The sequence below is a fragment of the Protopterus annectens genome, chromosome 11.part0, assembly GCF_019279795.1.
Source record: "Protopterus annectens isolate FY-2018-M chromosome 11.part0, PAN1.0, whole genome shotgun sequence".
Taxonomy (NCBI): Eukaryota; Metazoa; Chordata; order Ceratodontiformes; family Protopteridae; genus Protopterus; species Protopterus annectens.
In genome coordinates, this window is record NC_056745.1 from 1,375,640,829 (window position 1) to 1,375,663,466 (window position 22,638).

Consider the following 22,638-nt stretch of genomic DNA (forward strand, 5'->3'; position numbering starts at 1 on the left):
CAACTACATCATGATTAAACATGTTTTTTTAACCACTTATCTCAAAAACTATACTCATCTTAATGGCATATTTCTTTTTATACATCTTGAAATAGTTATGCTATACTCCTGATTATTGACACTGTATAACATTGTATTGCTACTTAATGCCTTGTAATAATCCTGTAACATTGCTGTTTAATGCTAATTTATAATGAAAATTGTATAATATGTTGGAGCTTTTCTCCCAGGCCCCCGCTGAAAAAGGGCTCTTCAGCTCAGTCCGACAATCCCAGTCAACAAATGTAAAATAAAATAAAATAAATAATAAATATATGCTATATAATATATTATCTTTAGCAGGTAACCTATTTATACAGAGTTTCCACAAAAAAAAATCCAGACACAGCTGTGCCTTGGAAGATTTCTTTTTTGATCCTTAATAGAATATAATAACGTTCCTACATAATCCCTTCCAAGGATTTATCCCATAACATCTCATATTATTATCCTTATAACATTCTTTCCTAATCATATTAGCAAGCCCCACATTCTTATTTTATTTTGATAGTCTGTACTTTCTTCTCTTTCCCAACATTTTTTTCTTTTAAATCTTTCGTCAATTTTCTGTCATTCTCCATATTTACTTTTGAGAGTATTAGGTACCAAACTTATATTAATTTCAGCCTTTTCAACTAACATATTAAATTCACAGAAGCCCCATATAGAATTGGATTAATTAGACCTTGTCCACCATCTTTCTAATGTAAAGCATTCCTCCTAACCAGACTTAATCTACCACCTCAGAAACAAATAAAAGAAAAATATTATTTATATCAACTCTTTTTCTATTTGATGTGGAATCTTATACATCTTGGCTAAGTAACCTGCTTTATCCAAGATGACTGAATTAATGAAATATACCTTTTACTTATATGACATTGTAAACACGTTTGCATAATTGCCTTATGCTAATATTTCTTTTTCAATTAAACCTTTCCATTATGCATAATTTCTTTCTTTCTTTCCCAATTTTCCCAATTTAACACCTAACATCTGGTGGTCCCCTGACATAAACAAACTGTACAACAGAAGGAAGAAACTGTTGCAAAAGAGAGTAAAATCCCATGAGTGGAGGAGCTCCCTGGTCAGCCTCAGTAAGAAGCTGAGATCCCTTATAAGATCTTCCAAAGCTAGCTACGAAAATAAAATTGCCACTAATTCCAAGGACAACCACAAAGCATTCTATAGCTATGTCAAGAATCTCAATGGCAACACCCAGATCATCTCTGAGTTACAACACAAAGGCATGAAAATTACAGAACCAACTGATATTGCCAACATCCCGGCAGATAGGTTCAGTGCTAACTTTACCCCCCCCTCACCCCCTAAAGGGCCCATATCTATACAGGAAGAATGCAGAGTCCCTGTAATCACAACTATGCAGGTGAAAGCTGCACTCTCTAAAGCCAAAAACACAGCATCCATGGGACTGGACAACATCCCAGGCTGTGTTTTACACGAACTTCAGAATGAACTGGCTCCCCACTTAAGCACCATGTTCAATAATAGCCCCACATCAGGCTTTGTGCCCAATGAATGGCGCACAGCAACAGTTATACCACTCCACAAAGGGGGAGCCACCACTGATCCCGGGAACTATAGACCTATTAGCCTGACGAGCCTGGTCTGCAAAGCCATGGAACGTATCATCATGGAACTCATAAACAAAGACATTGGTAACCTCCAAACTCTGGATCCCACCCAGTTCGGGTTTGTGAAAGGCAGATCATGCCTCCTGAACCTGATCAACTTCTTTGAGGCAGTCACCAAAGCCGTAGATGAGGGTAAAGTGGGTCACAAAGCCTATCTTGACCTCGCCAAGGCTTTCGACACCATCCCCCATTCTGGAATTATAGCTAAAATCAATAAACTAGGCATAAATTCCTATGTCACAAGATGTGTTGCCAACTGGCTCACTGACAGAACCCACACTGTAAAAGTTGCAGACTCCAAATCTGACCTCAAACCAGTGACAAGTGGAGTACCACAGGGTTCCATCCTGGGACCGTTCCTGTTTGGTATCTACTTCTCTGAAGTACAGGCTAACACAGAAGGACACTGGCTAATGAAGTTCACAGATGACTGCAAACTAGGAGCCATAGTCAAGTCCCCAAATGATGTGAACATCCTACAGAAGGGCCTCTCTGAGACAGATGCCTGGTGTCAGAGCCATGGCCTCAAGCTCAATGCCAAAAAGTGCAGTGTCATCACCTTTGGTAAAAACTCTGTACCCATGAACTACCACATAGGCAGCAATCTACTTAACACCGAATGCGTGATAATAGACCTTGGGACCCAGGTGGACAGTAGTCTCTCCTTTGATAGTCACATCGCCACAGTAGTCAGGAAGTCCTTTTATGTGGCACACCTCATCATAAAAGGGTTCTCGTCCAGGAAAAAAGAGGTCATCGTTACCCTCTACTCATCACTCATTAGACCCATTATAGAGTACAACACCCCTTTTGGAAAGTACCTCACAAGACATCTGCAGAAGCTGGAAAGGCCACAGAAGTACCTCACAAAGAGGATTACTGGACTCAAACAAATGCTCTACACTGACTGCCTCAAAAAACTCCAGCTTTACTCCGTAGCATATCGCCTACTCAGAGGTGATCTCTGCCTAACATATAAAGCTATGTCAAACCCAGAGCTGTTGGACATGCTACACCTAAAGAAATCCCAATCCCTCCGAGCTACATGCTCTAGGGACCTAAACTTTGTCACCACAATAAACAGGACATGCTGGAGGGATAGATTCCTATCCCAGAGACTTCCCATACTATGGAACAGGCTACCCATCTATGTCAAGCAAAGTTCTTCATTAGCACTCTTCAAGAAAAATCTTGATGAGTGGATGGGAAATAGGAAATACACCCCGGGGATCACTTCTGTGTCTCTACTCAACAGCGGAACAGGAAAATAACTTTCTTGGATGGCGTAAGGCAGGGAACCTTGTTGGCTAGGCTTGCATAGGCTCTTGGGCCGATAGCCTAGTACCTACCTATGAACCTATGAACATACTTAGTTCTGTATCTACAAATTTAATACCTTCTATAGTCCCTACTTTACCTAAACCCCAACTTTACTTTTTTTATTCTAAGCCTCCTTCCTCAGACAGCTACCAGCACAACTTATCATTTTACCTATCCATTTTTCATTCTTTACTATTATAATAACATCATCTGTGTATAATAAAAAATCTTGGAATACTCACACATTTATTTACAGAATAATTTCCTTCTAACTTATTTTAAGACACTTTAGTTGCTACTGCATTCACATCTGAAGAAAACAATATCCCACTCACCAGAAGGACATCCTTGTCTCAGTCCTCTCTTCATATTGATTATCGAATCCAACCATAAACAAAAATCCTCACTTAGCATTTTATATACTGATTGTAACACCTTCAAAATCCTCACATCTGCACCCTTTTCTTTTAAAATGCATTGTAAACTGTTATAATCTACACAGTCAAATGCCTTTTTAACATCATATGTTAATAGCTTCACACCTTTGTTGCTATTTAAAATACCACCTACCAGTGGTCACAAAATCACTCCCACACAAGAAAGAAAAGAGTACAGGAAGTGCCCTGATGCCCTGGCCAAATTTCCCATAGTAGTATGGACACCGCCTTACATCGCCACTTAAAAAAGGCCCTTAACCTAGTGGGGCTAACAGAGTCAACAAAGGGTAATTACATTTTCAGGGAAATATGTGACAACGCATTATGCATTATGAATCAGAGGAGACCTCATTCCTTTGCATTCGATAGTTACCTTGTGGCATTGGTCACACTGGATAAGAACAGTTTACTATTATTTGACAAAATTACAGTTGACTGAAACTAAAATGGTTGAACCAATTGACTGAAATCTCCTTTCACTAAACAGCAAATAATAACAAACATTCTACATAAAAAGTACAGCATAAAACCATGTTTTTTTTTTTGGTTTTTTTTCAGGATGGCAAGCCCCTCTACACCCCCACATCACCTTTATTCATATATACTAACTCCATGGTTGCATAACCACAGAGAAAAGTAAAGAAAAAAAAGCAATGAATCAGTCTTGACACGGAAACACAGACATCTACAAATTTGGGGATGTGACATGAAAAGGTTACTGCCAATCCACACACAATCATCTTCCCTCACTTCATCTATAAATCATATTCTTACAAATATCAATACTACCTATACACTTCTATGCGTTTATTTCATTTGTGATTAAGTGAAATGAGGTTTCGGTCAAACAGGTTTTCACTCAAACTGGGTCAACTATTTAAGTTTCAGTCAAATGTAATTTATTTATTTATTTTATTTATTTATTGACATTTTGTTACTGGGAAAGTCCGACTGGGAAAAAGACCATTTTCAACAGAGAACTGGGTAGAAAATCTCCAAATTATTAAAGATATTTTACAAACAATATTTTTACAATCTTCAAAAAATAAAACAAAAACATCTGCAGTTTAAATAAGTATAACAAATTAGACATAATATAAAAAACATTAGTTAAGAATCTGTGCAAGTTATATGACAATCATTTAATATTTAGAGAAATTTTAGACAGTTTGTAGAGAAATGAAAGGTAAGTTAGTCTAATACAAACTGGAAATGCAACATGAAGTGAGGGAAAAAACAGGCTTATGGTATATTTAGAGAGAATGTCAGGGGAGAGAATTTGATAGAAGTAAGGAGGTTAAGTTAAGAAGCGAGAGTAAGGGGGTATAAGGAATGAACAGTTATTTTTTCACATTTAGGGATATAGCTTATCTTGGTTTTGAGCAAGAACAGAGACAGATTTTAGCTAGGAAGTCTTTCAGAGTGGTTTTAATAGATGTGAGGGAGGATATTGACCTGATGGATACAGGTAAGGAGTTCCAGGCCTTAGCAATCTTGTATAAGTACAGACAATGTCCATCAGATTTGATAGTTTTATAGACAGACAGGACTTTTTGGTTACTGGATCACAATGACTGACTGGGAACATAGTTGTGTAAAATGTTTTTAGTGCTGTACAGGCAGATGGATGCTGGATAATTTCTGGGTCTATATTATTCAGTCGAATAGCTATTCAGCGAATAGCCATTCACTGAACACCTATTAATTGAATCCGATCTTCATCGAATGGTGAATTTTAACTAGGGCAAACCAGCCATTTGCCACCGTCTGGAATTTGCCCTTTTCCCCACTGTAGTGCATCTTGGAGTTGGTATATTTTTTTAGTGGGGGGTGTAGCCCCCCACTTTGGCAGGTTTTAAATTTTATATTTTTTCTGGTCACTTGATTGGCCAACTGCTTGTTTGCCCTACTTAAAATTCGCCTTTTGATGAAGAGAGGCTTTGATTAATATGTGTTCAATGAATGGCTATTCGCTGATTAGCCATTTAATGAAATTTTATAGACCCTAGTTTCTTAAATGGTAGGAAGCTGTGTGTATGTTAGTTGATGAGTCAGTTCTAACCAGTTTAGGCTTATCAGTGTTATACAGTGGTGGGATCTGAAAGGGGTATTTCTGCAAATTTAGCAACTCTGTTATAGCATAGTTCAAGTTTTAATTTATGTGAAGCCTGGAGCACAATGAAGAAGATAGTGGAGTAGATAAGTAGTGGCAAGTGTTGTTTTAGTTGCGTTGGTGAGAACGTTTTTGACTCTGAGGGATTTTCTTCATTTTGTGGGGTTTTCTTTATTCAGAAACTGCTGGAATTACTCCTATCATTTGCCTTTGATATCCTGTAGACTGATGAGCAGGTTGTTGATGGCATCCCTTATGAAGGGTATATAACTATCTTCTTTATCTTTCTGTCTTTGCCTTACAACCTGATACCATTTCTGTGTGCCATGTGAAACCTGGAGGTTAGTAAGGATGGGACCACCATAAAGAAAAGTGGGGAGGAAATAAGTTGTGGCAAGTGTAGTTTTAGTTATATCATTGAGAATTTTTTTGGTTCTGTAAAGCATCCCTAGTTTTTGATCATAGGAGGTTAGTAGGGTAACAGCTCAGGGCCCTCACAAGCCTAGACAAGTTCAACACATGTTCCCAAGGGTGTCTGGTTTAAGCAGACACTAAAATCAGCACCTATTGCCCCTGTTCAAGAGGGACACAGGTGGAACCCCTGGGTTGAATTTCCAGTCACCCATCCATTTGTCCAAATTGTGCTTAAATAGGGACAATGAGGGGCTTTGTTTAACATGAATAGGAAGCTTGTTCCAAAGGTGGGGCAACCTCTGTGACACAAATCTGTCTCTCCAGCAAGTTCTGTTGATGTCACATACCAGGTTAAGGTCCTTTGAGCAAGTGACTTGCGAATGTGCAGCATTTCCATTAATGCTGGGTCAAAGATTGCTCTATATGCAAGTCACAGGTTGCCTCTAAGCACTCTGTATGACACAGAGTAAAGTGACAATGATTTCAGTTGTCCTCTAAAGACAGATCTTGGAGACCCTGAATTTTCTTTGTAAGGAACCTCTGTGGTCTCTCCAATTGCTGCAGGCGTTTGGAAAGGAACAGATCAAAGGAAGTATTGTACTCTATTATTGGCCTGATGAGGGAAGAGTACAGGGGAGGTATAACCACTTTTTTTCTCTGGAAGCAATGCCCTTACCTATGAAATGAGCAATATAAAATGCCCTTCTTACCACTGTGGAGACATAGTGATCAAAATTAAGATTGCTGTCAATCTGTGTGCTCAGATCTCTCACCACTGACTGTGTCCTTAGGATATTGTTATTGATGTGGTCATTTCCAGGAACATCACCCTTGTAGAAGTGGATGATAATGCATTTTTTTTTGTATTAAGTTTAAGACCATGACTTTGGCACCAGTCATTAGTCTGCGTAAGACCTTCTTGCAGGATGTTGACATCACTAGGGGGTTTTAATGATCAATCCCAGTTTACAGTCATCAGCAAACTTTGTCAGCCACAGTCCTTTAGTTGTAGCCTGTACTTTTCAGAAGAAGATTCCAAACAGTATGCATCCCAGAACCAATCCCTGATAAACACCACTGGTTATGGGTCTGCTGGAGGAGGTGGAGTCCCCTATTTTGCCAGTATGAGTACTATCAGTAAGCCAGTTTGCAACCTGCCTGACAATATATGGGTTGATACCCAGCTGGGTGATTGATCAATGATGTTTGAGTGGAGGATTGTGTCAAAGGCTTTGACTAACCCTAGGTAGGCTGTTTGCACAGATCTGCCCTCGTCTAGGGCTTTGATGACTGTCTCAAAGAAGTCCACCAAGTTTAACAGGCATGATCTCCCCATGACAAAGCCAAACTGGGTGGGGTCGAGCACTTGGAAATTTCCAATATCTTTATTAATAAGGTCCATGATGATTTGTTCCATGGCCTTGCAGATAAGGCTGGTCAGGCTAATGGGTCTAGAGCTCCTGGGGTCCGTGGATGCACCCTGTTTGTGCAAAGGTTATGACAGTAGCTGTTTTTTATTCCACTGGGATGAAGCCAGTGCTTAGGCTGTTATTGAAAAGCATACTCAATGGTGATGCTAATTCCTGTTTTAACCCATATAGAACACAGACCAGGATAGTGTCTGGTCCTAAAGAGGCTGTGTTTTTGTCCATGGAGAGGGCATTTAAGACCTTCTCATCTGAGATACTAGGTGGGGGACAGGTGTTTGCGATGCTTTCTGGTATATGTGGCGAGGACATGGGAGTGAAGTTTTCACTGAACCTGTCAGCCAGCAGGTTTGCAATGACTACAGGTTCTATATATGTAGTAGCATTAACTATGAGTTCAGTGCAAATCTGGGCCTTACCTTGTAGCCTGAGTGGATGTCTTGATTCATGGAAGGGGTCCTGTAGTTGCAATGACCCAAAGAGGGGTCTTACCTACAGTCAACTGCACTTGAAGTAATTCAAGGGAATTGTGCTGTTTAACCAATCTAGGGGTGTATTTATCTTTAATGAATATTGATACACCACCTCCTTTAGTTCTTATGCCTTTACTTTGTGGTCTGAACATGTGGACGGATATATAATCTTGTATAGCTGGGGTGCTTTCTGCAGCCATAAACCAGGTCTCAGTGACTGCACAAAAGTCAATATCTTCCAGGGTGAGAAATACTTCCAGTGAGTGCAGTTTTCAGTTTAGTCTCCTAGCATTTAGCAGCATAACCATGAGGTTGTTTTTAGAGGGTATTTACGTCAGGAATTTTGTTCTTGTGACATTGCCTAAAAAAGGCACTATGGGGATGGCAAGAAGCTTAGCCAGTAACCGAAATCCCAGGGGTGACATATGAAGACCATCTGTGGCAAAGCATCGAGGTCTGTCGACCATGTCATCCCAGGCTGACAGATACTGGATCCCCTTTGAACGACACCAGAAACTAAGCCAATTGTTGAAGTCAATTATTTTTGTTTGTATTGAGGTATCATCCTAGGTGAAGGTAAAATGCTGCTTAAGGCTAAGGACATACCTGCCTGAGATGCATAATCCTAGAGCTCAGTCATGTCTGTCTTCATATAGTCCAGTGAGGTACATCTCAAGTTGTTCACAGCAACATGTACTATGGCAGAGTCATAACAGTGCCTGTTGTTGAGAGACAGAGTGTGTGCATGATGTGGCGTATCCTGGCATCTGACAGACAGCTGACTGTGACCTTTTCCTTATCCAACCTGGTGAGAGGGACATCTGTGTGTCTCACAATTGAGTCACCTGTGACTAAGATATTTTTTTTTGGGTTATGCCTTAGGGGCTTGACTGGTGTGACAAATGTGTGTGATATATTATGTGTACTATGTTCTGCAGAGAATGTATTATGTGGACCATGCTTGTGTTTGTGTTTGAGAGGTTTCTGATGTTTAGGTAAGCTTCTTGTAAGGATCTCCACATATGTAGGTTTATGTGTTGCTAGTCTGGTAGGTGCAGGAGGTGAGGTGTGCATGCTGACAACCTGTTTAGTATCAGATGGACTGACTGGTGAGTGAGAGAACATGGATTCTAGGTTCTTGATATAGATGCATCTCTTACATAATGAATTTGTGTGGACTAGAAGATGTGGGTTGTCAGTGTGCATGAGGCAATTTCTACATTGCCTCAGGATGCCCATGTCAACCAGGCTGGCTGGAGAAAGTGTGGGAAATTGTCCGTCCACAATACTAGGTAAGTTGATGTGGTCATAAAACAGGGAGAGGACAGGGAGGAACAGGTAAAGTAGAGGACAGGAGAAGTGGACAAAAAATATGGAAGGCTAGGGGGTAGGATCTGTGTTGCTGAATGTATCACCTGTCCGTGAGGGACAATCACAAGAACTCACCAAAGGTTGATGAGTTTTTCCTATGCAATTTTGTACACACAGGTCGAATGTAAGATTGTCATCCAGTAGCACTCCTAATAGTTTGCTATGAGAAGTGACTTCAGTGGTTGTAATATCAAGGGAGAGGACTTTACATTTTGTTTTTTCTTAAGAGAGGGATTTGGGGAAAAAAGTAGTAGTTTGGTCTTTTTTGGGTTGAGCATGAGTTGTGAGCAATTGTATCCACTGATAGTAAACCATGAAGTATCATCTTCCAATCCCATTAATACTTATGCCACCATATTCAGCTATCAGGGCTAAGCATTATCAGATGAAACCCCTCAATGTGAAGTCTAAGACAAGAAAAACTGATGGAGATCCAGGGAGCAAACAAGTCCAGTACAAACCACACAGCTAGTAGCAACCACCAAAGATTTATTGAGCAAAAACAGCAGACTGCTGAAACAGGTTCCACATCCATGAGAAGCAGAATTTCTTCTAACCCAATTCAAGTGTAACTTGGACAATTGGACGGGGAGCAGGAAATTCATCCTTGATATGGCACCTATGCCTCTAATTGACACAGGCAGACAGAAATGATTTATCTCCCAGCCCCCTGCTTGTAAATGTTTCATCTCGCAAGCCTCTGCTTATTCTTATCAAAGGTGGCAGAACTTGTCAGAAATTTGATATCCATGGCTATGCTTAAAATTGCCTTTGTAGTCATTAGCCTAGTACACACCTATGAACCTATGAACCTATTACCCCCAATGGTAATAACTGGAATCATGCCATAGGTAATTTGAGGGGACCCATGCATAGGATAAAACATTTTAGGAACTGCCTCTGTTCATTATTTGTACAGGGGCAGTCATGGGTTAAATTTTATGTTTCCCATCCATAGATGTAAATATGGACAGGGAGTAGCCTTATTTTATTCGATGAGGAGTCTGTTCCAGATTAGCAATATCCTGTGTTAGATATACTGTACCACCAAACCATATTGATGATGTTGCAGAAAATGTTTAGATCCCTAGAATGAGTATTTTTAATGTTGTTTGACTTGCTGATGTGCAGTAAATCCATCAGTATTGGATTGAAGGATGCCCTGCATGCCAGACACAGGGCACCTTGTAGCAGTCTGTAGGATACCACGTATAGTAATAGGGCTTTACGGTCTGTCAGTGTAGTATATGTTGTTTTGGCCTTATATCCTATTTTAAGGTGTATCTGTGGGCATTCCTGTTGTTGCATGTTTCTGATCAGATGCCTGCAAAGGAAGCATTATACTCAATGACTGACCTAATGAAGGCTGAGAAAAAGGGGACAGTGGTATCCCTGGAAACATTACCCGGGCATTTTCTTTGAGTCACTATAAGGTAATCAATGCTGAAAACTGCTCACTTCCAATTAGGAACGATAGCAGAGCTATCCATCTTTTGTAACTGTTGCCAGTGGTATTTTCGTTTTTCATTTTAGTCCCAGTATTTCATAAGGAACTGGCACTAGAAATCATTTCAATACCAAATATAGCAATAAAATATGAGGAACATATTTACTGACTGGACATGTCAAGAGTGCATTCATGAGAAGAATGATTCATGCTCCTTCCTGCATTCCTTTACCATTAAAGACCATTATTGACAATAAACTTCTTACATGGCTTAAAAAATGGAAACAAATTTGAGACATCTGTACCTTAATTAAGCACAAGTCTGTGGTCTTTACAGTTTCTAATCTCCTCCTGTCGTCCGCTTGACAGAAGAGATATTGAATGGCATTTCATATTTATTTTGCAGAGCCGCATGTATTTATCCTATCAAGATGTATATTCATGTAAATACCACCTTCTGCACAGATTGGCAAAGATCCTAAGCCTTCTTATTGTTTATTTCTATGCCATTACAATTATTTGATAAAATACAATAAAATTAAAAATTCAAAGAGTGCTAAAAAGAGATTATTTCTTCTTTTGGCTTTTTCCCAGTTAGGGGTCACCACAGCAGATCACCTGTCTGCTCATGAATGGCAGTGGAGTTTTTACAGTGTCAAGTTGCTAGCCTTGAGCCCAACCTTCCACAGAAGGCACACACACACACACACACACACCTAGGGCCAATTTAGAGTGTCCAGATCACCTACAGCATGTCTTTGGAATGTGGGAGGAAACCAGAGCACCCGGCAGAAATCCACAAGACCACAGGGAGAACATGCAGACTCCACACAGAAGGCACCCCAGCCCAGGATCGAACCAGAGAACTTCTTCCTGTGAAGCGGCAATGCTAACCGCTGCACCACCGTGGCCTCCCTGAAGAAAGATTATTTCTAATCCTTATAAATATAGGTTAACATATCTTTATTTCATATCCTTAAAAAAGCAGGGTAATGTCAAATCTGTAATAGCTACAAATAGTATATTTGTCACTGCAGCTACATATGTTAAATGACATATTTCACAACACCATTTCATCCTAAAACAAGTTGATGTTTTTATTATTCCATATTTAAAGCAGTAAGCAGACTTTATTTTCTCCTAGGGAGAGCGAGGCCTTTCAGGATTTGATGGAGACAAAGGTGAAAAAGGTGAAGATGGACCTCCTGGAGAGAAGGTATTGAAGAAACGAAGAAAAAGAATGGCATGATTTTGAGTATATGTATGTATATATATATATATATATATATATATATATATATATATATATATATATATATATATATATACATACATATACAGATATATCGATAGCGCTTATCAAAGCTAGAATTTTTCTCTGCATTGTAAATTGTTCAGATTCTTATTTCTCTTTAAAATATTGCATATCTAATATTCAGGGCTACCAAGTTGACTATATCGTATTAGGCATGTCGCAATCTACTGAATTTTATTCTTGAGTTATCCGGCTCTCTTTTCAGGGCACTGTTACGTATCTTGTTAGTTTTACAGTGCTGCAGGATCATGAGGATTTATTGACTCAGATGTTCCATTTGCTGATTGGATTTGAAGCTGATGTCAGTTACTTGAGTAGAACAATGGAACAATGAAAGCTCCACATTTGCTTTCTACTCATTTCTCTTTTGGGAAATCACTCTTTCATGCCGAAGTTTGAATGTTTTGCATTCAGAATGTGAGCGATCTAAAGTATATCATGCAGTTCTGTTAATCATGTGAAATTATGTTTCTTTTATGTTGTAAAAATGAAAAATAGTGCAACTATTAAAGCCTTAATGGGAAAAATAATTTGCTAGTACTATACATTTATACATTGCTAAATGTTTTAGCTCTTTCAAAGACTTATTCAGAAAATATTATTGTCTCAGCAAATATAGTAAACAAAGATGGTATTGCTGCTCTATGACAGGAAGATATGTACTAAACCAAAGACACTTTTATTTAATGTACAAAATAGATAATTTTGCCTATATGGATAATAATGATAGATTAAATAGAAAGATACTTATAGAAATTCTGCTACTGCAATTAAATTGTTTTAGTTAAACACTATCTGCACTTCTCTGCAGTTCACATAATGTAACCAAAATTAGGTACAGCAGGTAAATAGCTACATACTGGTAAGTTAGGTGTTTGCTTGCTGTCTGCAGTTTAGTAATTATAACCCCGTTTTCAATTCTTACTTTCATCCTCTGTCTATCAAGTAACTGTTGACAAATTTTAATGTGTGTTATTCTCAGCTTTGGACACTATGCAATGTATCTTAACAGCAGTTCCATTCCTGTACTGTGTAACATTGTGTGTTACTTTTGCTCAGTATCTGATACCAACTGTGCTTGTATATATAACACTGTAAGATAGCTGTACTCTGTATTTAAATCACACGGGCTTTCTAATATCTTATAAATTGTCTATTACTATAAATAATATTGTATGTTTATTTATTTTGTTTTGCTTACTGGGTCAGTGGACTGGTCGACAGACCCTTTTCAACCACTACCTGGACCCAGACAAATAACATACATGAAAATGCAGCATATCATTTCTTGACAAATGAATGATTTACATATGTGAAACCAGACTGATCCATTTAGAAACAATCTGCACAATATTTACGAGCTGGTTTTGTTTCACTTACAAACAGTATTTACAGTTTGGTTCAAATAAGAAGGCACTGATCTGTGTATCGTGTAACTAATTGAAACATATTTATATAATTTACAGTTGTCATCAAGAGTATGCATATTAGTTATAAAGTAGCAACAATCAGAGGGACAATATGACTAGAACATGTGCTATGGATACTTCAGAGGGACAATGTGACTAGAACATGTGCTATGGATACTTCAGAGGGACAATGTGACTAGGACATATGCTATGGATAGTTCAGAGAGACAATGTGACTAGGGCATGTGCTCTGGATACTTCAAAGGGATAATGTGACTAGAATATGTGCAAGGATACTTCAGAGGGACAATGTGACTAGGACATATGCTATGAATAGTTCAGAGGGACAATGTGACTAGGACGTGCTCTTGATACTTCAAAGGGATAATGTGACTAGAACATGTGCAAGGATACTTCAGAGGGACAATGTGAGTAGGACATGTGCTCTGGATACTTCAGAGGGACAATGTGACTGGGACATATGCTATGGATACTTCAGAGAGACAATGTGACTAGAACATGTGCAAGGATACTTCAGAGGGACAATGTGAGTAGGACATGTGCTCTGGATACTTCAGAGGGATAATGTGACTAGAACATGTGCAAGGATACTTCAGAGGGACAATGTGAGTAGGACATGTGCTCTGGATACTTCAGAGGGACAATGTGACTAGGACATATGCTATGGATACTCCAGAGGGACAGTGTGACTAGGATATGTGCTATGAATACTTCAGAGAGACACTGTGACTAGGACATGTGCTATGGATACTTCAGAGAGACAATGTGACTAGGATATATGCTATGGATACTTCAGAGAGACAATGTGACAAGGATATGTGCTATGGATACTTCAGAAAGACACTGTGACTAGGACATGTGCTATGGATACTTCAGAGAGACAATGTGACTAGGATATATGCTATGGATACTTCAGAGACACAATGTGACTAGAACATGTGCAAGGATACTTCAGAGGGACAATGTGAGTAGGACATATGCTCTGGATACTTCAGAGGGACAATGTGACTAGGGCATATGCTATGGATACTTCAGAGGGATAATGTGACTAGAACATGTGCAAGGATACTTCAGAGGGACAATGTGACTATGACATGTACTATGGATACTTCAGAGGGATAATGTGAGTAGAACATATGCAAGGATAGTTCAGAGGGACAATGTGAGTAGGACATGTGCTCTGGATACTTCAGAGGGACAATGTGACTAAGACATATGCTATGGATACTTCAGAGGGACAGTGTGACTAGGATATGTGCTATGAATACTTCAGAGAGACACTGTGACTAGGACATGTGCTATGGATACTTCAGAGAGACAATGTGACTAGGATATATGCTATGGATACTTCAGAGAGACAATGTGACTAGGATATGTGCTATGGATACTTCAGAGGGACAATGTGACTAGGACATGTGCTATGGATACTTCAGAGGGACAATGTGACTAGGACATGTGCTATGGATACTTCAGAGGTACAATGTGATTAGAACATGTGCTATGGATACTTCAGAGAGACAATGTGACTAGGACATATGCTATGGATACTTCAGAGGGACAATGTGACTAGGACATGTGCTATGGATACTTCAGAGGGACAATGTGACTAGGACATGTGCTGTGGATGCTTCAGAGAGACAATGTGACTAGAACATATGCTGTGGATACTTCAGAGGGACAATGTGACTAGGACATACACTGTGGATACTTCAGAGGGACTATGTGACTAGGATATGTGCTATGGATTCTTCAGAGAGACAATGTGACTAGGATATGTGCTATGGATACTTCAGAGAGACAATGTGACTAGGACATGTGCTATGGATACTTCAGAGGGACAATGTGACTAGAACATGTGCTATGGATACTCCAGAGGGACAATGCGACTAGGACATGTGATATGGATACTTCAGAGGGACAATGTGACTAGAATATATGCTGTGGATACTTCAGAGGGACAATGTGACTAGAACATATGCTGTGAATACATCAGAGGAACAATGTGACTAGGACATATGCTATGGATACTTCAGAGGGACAATGTGACTAGGACATGTGCTGCGGATACTTCAGAGGGACAGTGTGACTAGGACATATGCTGTGGATACTAGCCCTTTTCTTTGCAGCAGCAGCATGTAGACTTTTTTATTAAATGCCCTTTTACTCTAGATTTGAATTGCTCTAGGGTAGATTAATTTCTCACCTCAGATGGAATGTGATTCCCAGTTGCCTAATGTCACTTAGGCAATACCCTTTCACAGCTGAGTGTTTCAGAGCTTGAACTTTGAATGTACTATATCTCTGTTTACTCTGCACCTCTGCATCCAGGTTGTGACTGACAAAGGTCTTCTGCTTTAGCTGTTAGGGCAGGTGAGTCTCAGCAGTGCTATGTGGGGTGAAGTGGTATTTAGTATCAATGGAAACATTACCAATGGAGGGTGACTGACCACAATTAAACATAGTAAGAGATTATTGATCAGTGCATAGTTGGTCAGGATATGGTGCATGTCTTGATTGATATGTTTCACCCACACATGGAACTGATATGAATGTGTGGCCTTCCCATACCTTTGGGGATCAAGGTATGTACAGGTCTTTCTATACATGTGTGTGTGGGGAGGCTTTCAGAGGTCATCTAAGGACACATTTGGTACTTCACAGGCACCCAACCCTAGAATATTTAACAAGTTCTTAATTATTATACTTACTTCTAGATGTATAACCATGTATGGTTTCCTACAACACCACAAGAGAGTGCTAACTCCATGCATGTATGTTTTCTGTAACAGTATTCATCTCCTTGAGGTATCATGTACCACGGATTACAAATACACATAACAATAAAGGTACTACATGGCCGATTGTCATAAAAGTTTGAAAACTATAAAGGATATGAATACGTGAGCTGTCAGGTAGTATGTAATGGGTGTGGGATCATAACTAGTATGCACTTACATAACCCAGATATTTCACATGATTTACATGCATGATACTAATCACAGTAAGATTGCTACTTACTGCACAGTGAAACTCAACAGTTTCATTTAGTTGGTAAGTGCAGGCCCTGGAGCTAATGCTAAGGTATACATTTACAGATTATGTGTGCAAATGTACTAAATCTTCTTAAATAGTTACACTGTGGTGTAGGTAATGCTGGATACCCACTGGATCCCTGGCATTTCACACTCATATAAAACTTGCAGAACATGATTGAATGCCAGTGTAGCACCACACGTGCACAAGCATGTAATATTATGGATCCTTATCAGAAAATTGAAGTTTCAAAACTTCAAAAGTCATATGGTTGGGATCATTTCATTGAAGTTTTGAAACCTCAAATATTTTAAATGGAGATTGTGGTACAGTGCGGAATGGGAAATTTACCCTTTTCTGCAATATAGTGCAATCTCAGAGTTTGTATTGCAGGGGGCTTGCCCCCCCTGCAAAAACATTTAATATAGAATGTTTTTGTTTTTATTTTTTTTTTTAATATTTGAAGTTTTGAAACATCGATCATATGGTCTTAGCTATATGAATTTCGATGTTTCAGAGCATCGATTAGCTAACATAGATTTGATATTATAGAGCAAATCTTTGTCCTTATTAAAGCCAGCTTTCACTGCCTTGAGATATCAGAGGGTTGGCACTCCAGTTTGAATGTTCCACAGCCTGCAGAATGTTCTTGGTATGCTGTACGCCCCATAATGTGCTGCTGAGGAGACTGGCTGTGCAGATCCAGTATACTGATGAGCTCAGACTACTCATGCACACAGCCAGTAGGGAAAGCTCAGCATCATCATTGTCTGATGACAGTATGGTGGAACAGCAGCAACCAGCAGCAGCACACGGGTAAAGTGCAGGTCAGTCCTGCAGAAGTGATAATATCTAGCCCAGGTATGTGGGCACTGATGAGGACTTATTGACTATGCATTATCATGCAGAACAAATGTGATGAGTGCAGCCTTAACCCAAGGTTATGCTTGTCAGTGCATGGTTGAATCACATTCTGCATCATAGATTTCCACATTTACTTCACAACAGGGCGAATGGAGTGGCTCGAAGTTCTCAGCATGTGCACAGATGGCATGGGCACAATGTTGTGCCTGTCTGTACATAGTAAAAGAAGAGTATAACACAGGAAGCAGAGACAGGAGTTTCAAAGTTTGAAGGAAATAGCACTTTAATGTTTGCCTGTTTGTATAAGTGTAAAGCACTTAGAAACTTACAGAAAAATAAAAAAAATAAATGCTGCAGATTTGCTCTCTTGAAGTGGTGTGGGAGGCCACTATGTGACCATGACCTGTGGCTACTATTCTAACTTGCTGCAGTAGGACCCACCAACATAGATGATGTGTGACTGCGGGACCAAAAACTAGATGGGGTCCAATCATCAGGTGTCCTGCCACTGTAGATCAAGTGTCATAGCTGCTTATGATGATGACTGGCAGATAACGAACATATCCAGTTACAATTAAGGATTGCATAACTCATGATGGCCCACCTTGCATGACCATTCCCGGTATGTATAGTATACCAGTGTAAGAAGTGATGATGACATTAACAATAGTCCACAAGAAGGTGGAGAAGCAAGTAATATGTTCCAATACAGAACTCATAAGAGCAATGACGACTACATTGAAAGATTCATTGCCATAACAAATGTCATGAAGCCGAGATACTGGCTACTTGCTGGCTGTGATTGCAGCATGTTTGCTTGTATTATATACTGGCACATTTGGAGACTGATCCCAAATGCTGCCTGCATATCTGAGACCAGCTGTGACACATGACGGAGTTAGAATAGTATACAAATGTAGGTATACCTACATCAATTAAAGTGTGGCTCATCTGCCATGAAAGCCAGAGGAGGTATATCTCTGATGCTCGGAGCTCAGGCAGGACCCTTCTCCTAGTGGGAAGGGGAACACTTCATATATACAGTCTTCCATTCTTCTGTGGGTGAGGGCACACCTGATTCCTATATTGTAGGCAAATGCCATACCAAGATGGAGACAGAGAATGTGACTGCGTTACTGGACTGTGTCAAAAGTATATGTGTCTTGGTACCATTAGTTGCCATTGTATGGTTCCTACATTTACCTGTTGCTCTGACAATGTCCACAGGTGTCACTGTAGCAGTATTCGTCCATAAGTGTACATAACAAGAACACACCAGGATAAGCATGAGTACCAATGCCAAAACCACACCACTGTGATCTCCATGTTATGACTGTCAAGTCAGAATGTGGCATATAATCCCAACCAACCTCTGCCTCCATCCCAACATGGCTGAAAACCTGAAGTCTCTGCATTAAATCACAGGTTAAACATGTTTTTTTTTCCTAGCTAATATCAGATTGTGGAGCGTTACCATACACAAACATGCTAAATGTGGTGTTAAACTGGTGTATCATCTGCTGAAATACATGGGGGTGAGTTGATTCCCAAACCATTGCTCACTCCTCCAGGGACCATTCCAGAGACTTTGCTTCTCACCAGGGGCACAAAAAGCTAGGCTGGTTCTGTCATCCTGCTGCTCTTTGATGGTGCCCTAATCAACCGCTGAGCTGCTATGGAGCATGCTTTGCTTTAGCACGGCGCAGCATTTCAGTAACATGCCTAATGTGTGATGGTGACATATCCATGGCATGTAAGCCATAGACCACTGTTTGTCATACCTGGTCATATGAATGCTGTTCATTATGCCTTCTTCCCAACAGGTACCTGCCATGTGCCCTTACTGACTGTATCAGAATATTATTTCCATCACAGCTGAAGTTGTCCAGACTAGCACCCACCTCATCCTGCAGATGTGCTAATATAATTGAATGCACAACACAGAGCTATAGACTGTATACTACATGGGGTGTTATGCTGGCAGCTACTGATTCATAGGTTAGTACTAGGCTAACTGCCCTTATGGGCCATTTTAAGCCTAGCAAATTACCCCATGTCAGAATCAAACCCTGCACCTTGTGTTTTTAAGGTAAGCACCTTAACTTTTACGCCAACCTCCCACCCTGATGAATGATAACCTAGTCATACTTTGTTGTCATCATAGGGACAGCTATGGGGCTTTGCCATATGATCACAAATTAGAACCTATGAACTCTCTTCAGGTTCATCCTTTTGGTTAGAATCAACAGTTAGGTATAATGCATGGTAGAACTATTCATGCAAGTCATGTCCATGCTGCTGAAATGAGGAGACATCTTGATTAATGTCAATAGTACAGTTAAGGGGTTTGCTGGGTGTAGGCATAAGTTCAATTAAACATGATACCCACAACATAGCAATGACAGGAATTTACAGGGACTGGTTATCCTGCTATTGTGGGCTACGTTGATGCCAGTAAAATCTACAAACAGGAAACACAGAAGGCACATATCTTTACATCACTAGCTGTTGCTATGGTGAATTCCTTTAATGATGTGTGTCCTTAGGACTGAAAACAAACACAGAAAACTACACACTTCCAGAATATGGTGTACCTCCTTAGAGCTGCCTATAAATGCAGGAGTTGCTGCTACACCTCCTAATACAGCTGCCCAAACTGACAATATCCCTTACAGACTCTGCGTGCCTTAGCCTACAAAGTGGTGGTGCCACATCCAGAAAAAAGTTTATACCTGTTTGCAAATTAAAGAGGCAAATTATATTGGGCTGCATGGATTTTTATGAAATTATTTTGTTGCCAAAATGATATCAGGTTGCATGGATTTCTATGAAATTCTTTATTTTGTTGCCATGCACCAGTGAATAAATGTGCATGTGTTTGTCACTGACATCTCATGGCTACAAGCTCATGCTGGAGACTGGTAAGAGTATATATAATGATTAGTTGTGAAGGTCAGTGTCATGCTACCCACAATTCACAAATCATGTTGTTAAGTCTGCATCATAGGCTGAATTCTGCTCCTCATGGAAGTTGTACCATTTTGTCAAAGATTAAGGAGAATAGTAGCTTGTTTTAGTGCTTAACCAAAAGAGACGCGGTCCATGAAAAAGAGCAGGATTACACTTTACTTCCTTCATGGCCATTACAAGATGCATCTAATAGGGCCTCCATGATGGTGCCTTCATGAAAGCCGATGCCTGGTTTGACTTGACTGATGAGTTCTCCTCAGCCTTGGGCATCACTCCCATGAGGGGAACAGTGCAGGCATTAATCGGATGATGTGTGGTACCAAAACTCTGAGCTCTAGGCATATAAAGCAGAGGTTAGGCAATGGTTTGCTATGAAAATGTCAATGATGGGTTTGTGAAAATGGACATGATGACCGGCAGTTGGCCGATGTCCATGTTGCCGAGCAATGGGAAAGGAAGAGTACATATCACCGGATGCAACTGTGCATTCGCTGATATGTACTCGATGCTATGCATAGAGATTGCTGTACAGTGCGAAGTGGGAAATGTATCCCTTTCCTCACTGTAGTGCGATCTTGGAGTTGGAATATATAGTTTGCAGGGGGTGTGGGGAGTGCAGGGGGTCTTGTCCTCCTGCTAAAACATGAATACCATTGTAAGTGTTTAACTAATGTTACACTGGCAGCACATTCGATATTCAACATAAATATCGAATCTGCTGAATTCCTTCAACAGATTCAGCATTTATGCCTAATTAGTATTCAGGAATTTGTGGTTTCTGTTCGATGTTATGGACAATTTTTTTGTGCATTTCGGGTTTTTCATAGTAAACCATTAGGCAACATTGCTCTAAATGCTATAGTAAGTGCACAGCAATACATTTTTTTCTTTTGGTTATCCTGTATTATGTTTGGACCCTCTGTTGGCACTTGCACATATTTCAGAAAATCAGCTTACAAAATATATGTGCTGACATCTTGCTCTTCTATGTCAAGTGGAGGTGGTGATATCTGACCATTGTCATATTGGCCTCTGTTGGGTAGGGTTGTGCTGCTCCATGTCACTATGCATGCACACTACCTGATGAGCCCCATGCATAACTGTGCTGTTATATGCTTACATATGCAGGATGCACACACTTGCATGCTTTCTGTCACACAGCTTAGAGGATATAAGTGTCTGTGACCCGCATCTGTGGTTCTAGCATATTCCTATACATTTGTCAGCAGTTTCCTGCCCTGCCCTTCGTGTTTCAGCTTGAAGAGACCATCACCTTTAATAGGAGGCAGTAGACGCTTACTGTTAAAAACAGTCAGTTACGGCTCCCTATTGAAATGTCAGCACTTGAAATGCCAAGTGCCAAAAAGCTGGAAGAAATGGCAAAAACCTCACTCTAGCATGTCCCGATATTTCAAATAGTTACCGTCAGTTACACTCGGAAATGCTGATGGATGAGTTAAGTAGTTTCGGTCCATTGCCAGGATACGTTCATTTATGTCAGACGCCTCATTCTGTCTACCCAGTGCAGGTTCAGATGATAGATTTTCTCAGCAGGCACCTCCACTACATTTTGCTGTGGCTGTAGAGCATGAGCACCACAAGGCCACAAGGCTAAGAGAGATTCACCAAACGTGGCTTTGACCCCTTACTAGCAGCAGCCCACCTGGATTGCTTGAAGTAGCCTGGCCACAGCTGAAGCAGATGGAGGAAGATGCAGTGCAGAGAGCAGTGGGCAGGTATACGGACTGGATTATGAGCTATCTTGATTTTGTTGCAGAGCCTCTCACCTAGCTGATCACTTCCACAAGGAGACTAGGAGAAGGCATGGCCTATACCACTGGTAAGACTGATCCCTCAGCTGGTAATAGATCATAGTAATGTCCCTCTGAGTACAGGTAGCATAAAACACACAACTATTTATACTCCACCCTTAGTTCACCCATGAATGCTTCCTTCCTCTTCTGCCATGCCACATGTCATGTGTATAATTCAACATTCCCTATCACCATTTGCTGACCAACTGTTTGCCTCTATCAATCCCATGTGTCCCCAAATGAGTGTCTGCATTTCAGTCCCTGTTATTCTGTGCTACCCCATGTGTCTGTCTTCCTCCACATACTTCACTAACCCCGCTACTTTCATACCCTTCTTTCCCTTTTACCCTTCACCTTTTCCCCTTCTCTCTATATGAAGAAAATATGGACCCCCTACCCTCAACTTGCATACTCTAATGTACGCATTTTATGTAACCCTCTTCTTGCTCTTCCCCCTTTTTCCTTGCATTCCTATTTACGCATATGACAACGCCCACATATGTGGACACCTTAGCA

General features: G+C 40.2%; 1 protein-coding gene across 1 annotated transcript in view; it reads left to right on the forward strand.

Annotated features, from left to right (window-relative positions):
- Positions 1–22,638, forward strand: part of LOC122815075 — a 3,014,144-nt gene that overhangs the window by 1,914,948 nt on the left and 1,076,558 nt on the right. The window contains exon 93 of the mRNA XM_044087319.1: positions 11,841–11,912. Within this exon, the coding sequence (XP_043943254.1) occupies positions 11,841–11,912 (72 nt within the window). The remainder of the gene's footprint in view (positions 1–11,840; positions 11,913–22,638) is intronic.